This window comes from Colletotrichum scovillei (genome assembly GCF_011075155.1).
Source record: "Colletotrichum scovillei strain TJNH1 chromosome Unknown Contig00006, whole genome shotgun sequence".
Classification (NCBI taxonomy): domain Eukaryota; kingdom Fungi; phylum Ascomycota; class Sordariomycetes; order Glomerellales; family Glomerellaceae; genus Colletotrichum; species Colletotrichum scovillei.
Window position 1 is genome coordinate 815,166 of NW_023336264.1, and position 9,432 is coordinate 824,597.

Below are 9,432 nucleotides of genomic sequence, written 5' to 3' on the forward strand. Positions count from 1 at the left end.
ATACCCGAATTGCGAGGTTGTTGTTTGGAACTGCAGCAGTACTTTGTCCTTTGTCCACTGGGATTGGAAATGTCTTGATTTTTGACCGTGGAAGGAGCGTAAGGTCACTCGAAGGATGATTTCAGAAAAGGCGTTTTGAGAGAGAGAATCTGGTCGTTTTGTTCTCTGTATTAAAGTGCTCGTTGCTAGTTTTGGAGTATTGTATCTAGAATACCTGGCAACGTTGCGGCGATGGATGAAGAAGAGTCGGTTGTCTAAGCTCAGCCTAGACGGTACACAGGTCTGTTCGGGCTCTGAGGCAACTGAATAACGTTTTTCCCCCCAAAATCGTGCACAGCGAGCGGGTTGAAGCTAGAGATCTTTTTGCTCTGGCTCGACGTGAGATGCATGCTCCTGAGACATCTATACAGAGGCCAGCGATGGAGTGCAGAAGGATAATAGGGGATCATATCTTGTAGAGTCAAAGTGTGGTTCAAGCATACAACCCCTCCAGGGTGTTTCTAGCCTCTTCTGTGAACTCATGGTTTTTGTAAAGATTTTTCTTTTGGGAGGTTCTGAGGATACAAGATATGTGTACAGTTGTGATTGACACCATATTGTGATGTGCTTAAGTGAGTAAGGGACAGATCCAGAACCCCAAGGCCTTGACGTGTAGTACGGGAGAGGGATGACCTTGCGGAGAATAGCGCACATTTTCGGATACACGATCTAGACGCGATTACCTAGGTCTTTATCCTGGAATAAGGGAGCTCCTGGCTTCATATACATATCAAGATAGTGAGTACGGAGTTGCCTACTTAGAGTGATGTTCTCGACTAGATGGGAGTGTATGTTTGCTTCTGCCAAAAGCGGTCTCGGTTCGAGAACTTGTTATACTATATAAGAAGGCCCAGAAACGGAATTGTAGACGTGCCAACAGATGTTTATCCCTTCTCTTCCACAGGGTCATTGGTAAAAGTTAAGTCGAGGAACATGCTTACGCGAAGCTGTTCTGGACTGCTGTATTGATCGTACTTAACCTCGCCCACAAGTCGAGATTATCAACATATTTCAAGAAGATGGTAGTGTTCTTAGCCAGTATAGGTGTATTCTGTTTGTTATACAGCGAGGGTATGGAGGGGTATAGAAAGATGATGAAGTTTTTGAAATGGAATAGGTTGAGGTTTCTATGTTCATCGCCATGGTGACCTCGAGTTGGAGAAGATCAACAAGATTAAGGAGGATTAGGGTGTGCGCGCCCTCGCATGAGCGAAAGAGTCAAGATAGTTCCATTGCTTGGCCGTTCCATTCTGGGGCTTCTGCCATACCATTTATATTCTCTTACGCCTCATGAAGCCGGTGAGAGCATCCACTAGTTGTATGAAAAGAGCAACACCGCCATTCTGCCTGCCCAAATCTGATCTCAAAATGGTTGTGTGAGTCTTTTGCTACGTGGTTGTTTTTCTCCTCTATGTTACATTCTGCCATTTGGTGCCCAATCCATTCTGCGCTACGGGAGTGATTCGGCCGTTGACTGCCCCGCTTCTCCGACCCGACTTCCCCGCTCCGAGCAGGTCAGTCCGTCCGGACGAGACGGTCAGCCCACCAATCACCAACCACATCCTCCACCCGACCCCTTGCACATCACTACTCAACTGCTACTAGCCGTCAGATGCCAGACTATATGCATAAAAGCCAAAGCTGACTCCAGATCTACTAGTCCATCAGACGATGATGGCGGAATACTTGATGGCTAACTTTACTCAAGGTTGACTTCTCGTCTTCCGCTTATCCCTAGCAGGTTCCCTCCATTTGCGGCGTCGCATCCGCTGTGCCGCTGTCACCCCGCACACTCACTTCCCTGCGCATCACACGGACATGCGAGTAAGAGGAGAAATGAAGATCTCCGTCTCTACCGTCGCTATTCCGAGCCTTCCCCGCGTTCTCTACTGTCACCTTCCCGGTACCCCAACGAGCCCATTGGGTTACATTACATATCGGACCATGTCTCTGATCGGGATCTGTCACCGTCTTGGCTTCCCTTCTTTTGATGTTCTTACTTTCCTGATACGGTACGCGAGAAGCTTTCCCATCGATGTGGTGTAACTGCGATACAACTCTATGTTCCTGGCCTGGTGATCTGGGTGACCTGGGTGACGTTGGACCTTCCATTGAACCAGGTTTTCCATTGAGAGAAGTGACTCTTTCCCGGCATCACATGAAAGCTTGTTCGAGGTCCGCGGCATTTGTTCTGATGGAGAGTTTGGGCGTGCAGTCTATCAGTTCCCATGTAGATGTAACAGTGTAGATGGCGATAAAAAGGCTGTTGTTCTAAGTAAACGACAGGTTCATCCCATCTCACGAGCAAGTTCCTAAGCTCTCGCACTCCTTGCCAGGGACTTGAAGCTTGTATCCTCCTTCCCCTTGCCTCCAAAACGGGCTTGTTCAGCCCCCGCCTGACGACAATGCCGTCTCTACGCCCCCTCCCCCTCCTGGCGATGCTTCTCGCATCGACCGCCGTCACCGCAGCCCCCTACAACACCTTTGACGGCCCAGGCTTCCCCGCCTGCAACGACGTCGCCGCAGTCCACAACGCAACCAGCGTCTCCGACATCCAGTCCCTCGTCAAGGACGCCATCGCCTCGGGCCAAAAAGTCCGCGCCTCGGGCAAGGGCCACATGTGGTACGACACAATGTGCTCCGACGATGCCAACACGGTCATCATCCGCACCGAGGACGTCAACGGCATCTCCGACTTTGATCTCGAGGGCGGGAGCGTGGTCATCGAGGCCGGCGTGACGTTCTTGCAGCTTGCCGAGTATCTGCATGCCCGTGGCGCGTCGGCAGGGTACACGCTTGTGAACTGGAATATCACGCTGGCGGGGTGTGTTGCTATGGGAGCGCATCGGTCTTCGATCCGTGAGGATTCCATGGTTGCGGCGGGCGTGCTGGAGTTGGATATTATTGATGGGAACGGGGAGCTGAGGCACCTTGTGCGGGACAATAATGACGATACGTGGCTTGCTGCCTCGACTTCTCTTGGGTTGTTGGGTGTTATTGTGCGGATGAAGTTCAAGATTTACCCCGACTTCAAGGTTTATGCTCAGCAGAAGACGTGAGTTTCTCATGAAGCTGGTGTAGCTTGACTTCGCTAACGATAACGGAAAAGGCTGGAAGAAAGCGAGGTCCTCGACGGCGACATCTACGGCATGATTGCGCCATACGCAACAGCAAACTTCTGGGTTCGTTTACTTCACACCCCCTTTTCCTAAGGGACTGCCATGGACTAATAACCCCACGCAGTGGTGGCCCTACAAGCGCAAATTCCACCACCGCTACTACGACGTCGTCCCCACAAACACCTCGGACCAGCAAGGCTTCCAAAACACCTTCTCCGTCACCGACCTCGAGGGCAACACGGCCCGCACCCTCCTCGACAGCGGCCGCTACCTCCCGACCTCCAACATGCTCGCCGAGGAAATCTTCTTCGGCCTCTGGTCGAAGCCCAACTTCCGCGAAAAGACGACGAACCAGCCCATCGAGGAGTGGCCCGTCTACGGGTGGAACTACGACGTGCTCATCGGCGGGCTGTACCCGGACCAGAGGCCGCTGTGGGAGGTCGGCGTCCAGGGGTATACGCTCGAGCTGGCGTTCCCGATCACGCAGGCGAACGCCATGCTGAAGCGCGTGAGGGCGTTGTTTGACGACGAGGCCAAGAAGTTGATTGTCATGACGTCGACGTATCGGAGCGGGATTAATATTAAGTTTGGCAGGCCGTATTTTGATCTGCTGGGGCAGGTTACGTATGGGACTGCTGATGGGGCGGATTGGAGTAAGGGGGTGATTATGCTTGATTTCCCGACGTTTAGGCCGACTGTTGGCGACCACAGCAGGTTCAACGAGCCTTTCTGTAAGTGGTTCCCTCGGTGACGTGTTCTACTCACCACAACCCATTGATGAAGGAGGAATATAAGCTGACTAAGTTTTGTTATTAGATCACAACCTTGCCAAGGTTCTCATTGACGAGTTCCCCTGCCGCCCTCACTGGACCAAGAATACCCGCGAGGTCTTTGCCCAGGCCGCGAAGAACATTGACCCCGATGTAAGTTTTGGTACCACGTTGTTTGATGTAGAAGTTACTGGTTGCTAACAATGTATTGTAGCACATTGCCCGTTTCAAGGCTGTCAGAGAGAAGTTTGACCCGAACGGCATGTTCAAGAGCGTTGTCGGTGAAGCCATTGGGGTTTACTGAGTCAACTGAATTACAGATACATGATCTGGTAGTTTTCTATTTCATTGTACATACTTTCTCATCAGGCAATATAACCCAACATTGGGGGAGTCTCTGTGTCCCATAATCTCCCTGAAATCTAGGATGTAAATGACGAGTTTTCAAGATGCACTAGTAGACTCTGTGTTTTTTGGTCACAGCTCTTACTTTTGATGATAGGCGCTTGGTGTATCGCCATATGATGTATCGGTTTTCGAAAGCATCTTTCACATTTCAACTCAGGCTTTGGTAAATGTATACCCTTAATAAATAAAACAAGATAATCAATACCGTGTTCTACCCTCCCCTCCTACATGATGAGAACAGCACAGCTTTCATCCATCCCTCTGAACAGGCTTCAGCTTAACCATCAGCGGCCCCTTCTCCCACGTGATATAATTCCTCTGCTCAACCCACGACTTCATACCGGGGCAGAGCGCCAGATCATAGTGCCACAGCGTCTTGGCCAGTAGCAGACGAAGCTCCAGCCACGCGAGACTGAAGTCGAGCGCACACGAGGTTCGTCGTCAGCAAATAAACTTTGAGAGGCCGCGAAAGCGTGGGTTTGGTCTCGAGTTGGTGGTACTCACTTCTTGCCCAAACAATTCCTCGGCCCATACGAAAACGGCTCGTGTACGTCCCTCTTATCATCCTTCCACTCGGGCGCATCCGTATGGATCCACCGCTCCGGGACGAACTCGTTCGGCCGGGCCCAGTTCTCCGGGTTCGTGAAGGCCGAGTAGGGGTTGACGGATACCAGAGTCTGTTCATCTCACTGTAAGCATCCGCTCAAACGTCCCGCTCACACTCACCACCATCGTCTTCCACCACGCAGTGGCAAACAAGAAAAGACACGAAGGAAAAAAAGGGAGGTTTCAGGACGTACGCCCTCCGGGATATACTCCCCATACACCTCCGCCCCGCCCCTCGGCACGATCCTCGGCATCCCCGCGCCGCCGGGGTTATACAACCTCAACCCTTCCATCAGCACCGCGGTCAAGTACTCTAACCGCACAAGCCCGTCGACGCAAATATCCTCCGTCCGCGCAAACGCGGCCCGAATCTCCCTCGTCAAAATGTCGTACACCCGCGGGTTCCGCAGCAGGTAGTACGTCGTGCCGGACAACACCGTCCCCGACGTCTCCGTCCCGGCGACCATGAACATGGCCGCGTTGGCGTGCATTTCCCTGTCAGACAGACCCTTTTCGTTGCTCTTGACTCTGTCGTCATCACTGCCGCCGTCGTTGTGCTTGAGTACAAAGCTCCAGATATCAGGCTTCGGATGCGCTTGTCTCTCCCTCAGCCGCCGATCGACGAGCTGGCCCGCAAAGTCAGTATGCTCCTGCGCCTTCTTCTTCAGCGGCGCGGACGTAACCGCCTGAACAAGCGGTCCCAGCACCGGAATCTCAAGGAAGACGAGCCCGTAGATGACAAACTTGAGACCCGCGAAGACGTTGCGCACCCAGGGCGTGTAATCACCCCTCTTGAGCAGAAGAAGCGGCTCGCCAAAGGTCAAGTCCGCCATGATGTCGAAGGTGGCAAAGTTGTACAAATCTACAATGTTGACGGACCCCAACCCATCACTCTCACCCTCGCCGTCGTGCGCTTGCTGATGCTGACGCTCGGCGAGCGCTCCCATAGCCTCGATCATTTGGTCAGCGTAGTTCACCAGCAGAGGCTCCTGCGCCTTGAGCGCCGTGTTGGAGAAGGCGTGCGTGAAGATGCGGCGCTGGCGGGTGTGGTCTTCCGGCGTGGTGGTGACGAGGCTGTCGCGGCCGAAATTCTCGCCGCCGAAGAAGCGTATGTCTTTTGCCATTTCGGATTTGAGGGGGCGGCCTAGGATGTCTTTCCATGCTTGTGCTGTTTATGCGTGTTAGTATTGTGAACTGTGGGTCCGGAGTGAATCGTCGGGCGGGGGAGGGAAGATGAGGTGAGGTGAGGTGAGGTGAGGTGAGGTGACCGTACGTTGAATGTAGGATAGCTCGTTGGGAGCTACCCGGACGGCGCCGGAGTAGGTCTCGTGGATTTCACGGGCTTTGGCGGCGTATCTGCCCGTCAGGAGGTAGATGTTCTTCGGCACCGGACTGAAGCGCCACAGGACTGGTCCTGGGTAATGGCGGAGAGGGTGGAAGTAGACATTGTAGATGCCGAGTAAAAAGTACTATGATACCCGATTAGTGTGAGACCTATATCTAACATGGGCAATCCAAATACAAACGTATGTAATCGTGATCTCAATCATATACAAGGCAATAGATCCGTAATTGAGGGCCATGTTTGCTAGATATTTATTCTGCTCAGTTGACTTGCGGTTAGTGAAATGGAGTCCATGAAGCTATGAAGCATAGGGCCACCTACACAGCTGCCATTATCTAAGGATCCATTAGAACGAATACGAACTCGATGCGATGGTTCAAAGCGGCGAACACCACCCGTTTGCCTCATTAGGTGAACTCAGACGTCACTGCGCCAGGATGCTGCTGACGGCTACGTTGTATGTAGTAGCATCTCACTCGAAACTTAAACCGCGTGGTTGGTTTCATGAACACGTTGTTAGGCACTTTTTCTTTTTTTGACAGCTCGCCATCCATTCAATCCGTTGTCCTCGCCAGATTGGATCGTGATTGGAGGAAGTTGATACATTGAAGCGGAGTCAGGCAATTCTTTTCACATATATTTTAAGAGGTCTAATGCCTTTCACGTGCGTTGCCAACGGTTGGTCATGATATATTTATGAAAGCCGCAGCTTTGTCGTCGACGGAAGCAGAACTTCAACTGGCCCGAGTTTATGTACAAAATTGACTCTCGTCTCAAGTGTATTTGACCATTAGACGCTCTCTTACTGCTAAGGTAACTGCGAATAACTCACGCAAGAGAAGTTGACTGTTCGAGGCAAGACTATGGATCAGTCAGCAATACGATGGTCACACCAACTTTATCGATAAGACGTGATTCCAGGCCCCTCCCCCGCCATTCACAGTGATGCGACTCGCCATGCTTCATTGGGCCAGCCGCCATCACACTGCGACACCTACGTCACGATAAGGTAGCTTTGGTAGCTTAGGTGGCTCACCACTTCAACCGTTCCCTTTACATTCCTCGACCGACTCCCTCGCAGCCCCTCCAATTTAATTCCCCCAACGGGTGCCGCATTCCAGCAGTGTTTGAGAGTGAGCCCGGAATAAAACGAAAATAGAACACAAATACCGGCAGATACGAGTTCCAGAGATAACCAGGTTACCAGTGCCAAACCATCATGTCTCCTGTGTTAGTCGTTGGCGGCACGCGAGGCCTCGGGGCGTCCCTCATCAAACAGTATGCCGCTGACGCGGACAACACCGTCTACGGCACCACGCGTTCCGAAGAAGGACCCGAAGGCTTCTCCGATGCCGTAAAGTGGCTCCCAGGTATCGACTTGATGGACGAGAATGTCGGTAAGACCCTAGTCAGTGTGCTCGGTGGTTCGAAGCCGCTCTCGACGGTGGTATGTGGCTCCCTCTTATGCACCCGTCCCGCTGCTGCCGGAGAGCTTGTTGAATAACTGGCGGGGAGGTAGATCATCACGGCGGGCTACTTCGCGACGGAGGACTTCAGCACCGAAAAGGGTCCGAACTGGGCCGAAGAGCAGCGCATGTACACAACGAGCTCCATCGCCCCCGTCTTCATCGTCCACGCGCTCGCGCACGCCGGTCTTCTCCAAAAGGACTCCAAGGTTGTGCTCGTCTCGTCCGAGTCCGGGAGCATCACCCTCCGACACGAGAAGGAGGGCGGCGGCAACTATGCCCACCACGCATCCAAGGCCGCATTGAACATGGTGGGCAAGCTGTTGAGTCTCGATTTGAAGGACAAGGGCGTCATCATTAGTATCGTGCACCCGGGTTTCATGCGTACTGAGATGACCAAAGGCGTGGGATTCGATAAGTACTGGGACGATGGCGGTGGTAAGTACTTCATATCATTGATGGCGTAGGCGGCCCGGTGAGTTTCATAGGGATCATTAACGTCTGAGTGTCGCAGCCGTCACCCCCGACGAAGCCGCCGACAGTCTCATCAAATGGACAACAAAGCTCGACATTTCCAAGACGGGCGAGTACTGGGCGCCGAGAGGTCCGCGTAAGTACACACCTGCTGGTGGACAAGACCCTCTTAACTGATATACGCCTTCGTAGGTGACATCGGTACGGCTGAGCCGGTTCTTGGCAAAGAGCTCTCAACACCGCTCCATCTCCCTTGGTGATGGCTTGGAATGCATCTTCTTTTACCAAAGCGAGAGATCACATCGGTGGTCCGCCAATGCGCAAGAGACGCTGGACACGGAACACCCGTTGTCCAGACTTCGTCCCTACTCGTGCAGACAAGGTGATTCCTGTAGGATTTGAACAGGCTTCATGGATGCTGAGTCGGGTTGAGTGAGCGCAAGAGGACCCGGGTTTTGCGAGGGACCGTGACGTGCATATCCGTCTACTATGTACATAGTGTATGTTCGTACAAGGAGCAGGTCTGTTCCAGTGCCGTCCAGTGCTTTCTGGCGAAGTTGGGCTCAGACTCAGGCTCTGCGGGCATTAGTGGGTTGAAGGGCCCAGACCGGGAGGCGGTCACCGTGAAGAAAGCCGTAATTGAGACGAACGATTGCCCTGATTGTATCCCCGCAATTCCCGAAGGTCAATGTGGCGGAAGAGGTTTACCCAGCGAGCCGGCGTCCTGGCCCGGGATCGCAACTGTGACTCTGAGGGTGAGTCCGTGACTTCTAAGAAATTAAGAATAGGAGACCCAACGAGGGTCGCCTATCGCGATCCTTTCGTGGCAGGCTGACAGCCCATCCGTGATGGAGACAAACGGAAAGAAGAAGTAAGAATTGCGCCGGCCCCCGCTGGACCTAGAGCAATCTCTGGGAGATCGAGCTTTTGCACTACGCAGACCGGACCCATGCATACTCACCCATTCTCTTGTGGGGTCACTATCGCAGGTGCGGCTGGTGCAGCTATATCCGTAGTGCTGTTGTATCCGTACTTTGCAGATATTAATCAAATCCCCCATGATCGTCCGCTCATATGAACAAGCCCCATCAAAAAGATTTTGCTCCAATGCTCTCGCCCATGGATGGCTCGCTTACGTTTCAGATTGGCGATGAGATTCCAGGATGATGCTGTCACGCTTTTCTCTGAGGCTGGAGTCTTGTTAG

At 52.8% G+C, this 9,432-nt stretch overlaps 3 protein-coding genes across 3 annotated transcripts; 2 read left to right on the forward strand and 1 right to left on the reverse strand.

Annotated features, from left to right (window-relative positions):
* Positions 1-2,234: 2,234 nt before the first annotated feature.
* Positions 2,235-4,232, forward strand: HER10_EVM0001357 (FAD/FMN-containing dehydrogenase; the record flags this gene model as incomplete). The annotated part of the gene is made up of 5 exons (XM_035471107.1): positions 2,235-3,094; positions 3,149-3,221; positions 3,283-3,889; positions 3,975-4,081; positions 4,143-4,232. Exons 1-5 carry the CDS (start codon positions 2,445-2,447, stop codon positions 4,230-4,232), a joined length of 1,527 nt encoding a protein of 508 aa, XP_035332145.1. The 5' UTR covers positions 2,235-2,444.
* Positions 4,233-4,552: 320 nt separating this feature from the next.
* Positions 4,553-6,759, reverse strand: HER10_EVM0013218 (RadP cytochrome P450 epoxidase). Its single transcript, XM_035482582.1, has 6 exons — positions 6,609-6,759; positions 6,469-6,543; positions 6,216-6,411; positions 5,137-6,110; positions 4,841-5,013; positions 4,553-4,748 (listed from the first exon to the last, which is right to left on the reverse strand). Exons 1-6 carry the CDS (start codon positions 6,693-6,695, stop codon positions 4,586-4,588), a joined length of 1,668 nt encoding a protein of 555 aa, XP_035333601.1. The 5' UTR covers positions 6,696-6,759; the 3' UTR covers positions 4,553-4,585.
* A 293-nt stretch (positions 6,760-7,052) lies between these two features.
* On the forward strand, positions 7,053-8,889 carry HER10_EVM0007639 (oxidoreductase). Its single transcript, XM_035477190.1, has 4 exons — positions 7,053-7,734; positions 7,807-8,191; positions 8,268-8,363; positions 8,420-8,889. Exons 1-4 carry the CDS (start codon positions 7,507-7,509, stop codon positions 8,485-8,487), a joined length of 777 nt encoding a protein of 258 aa, XP_035332902.1. The 5' UTR covers positions 7,053-7,506; the 3' UTR covers positions 8,488-8,889.
* Positions 8,890-9,432: the final 543 nt, after the last annotated feature.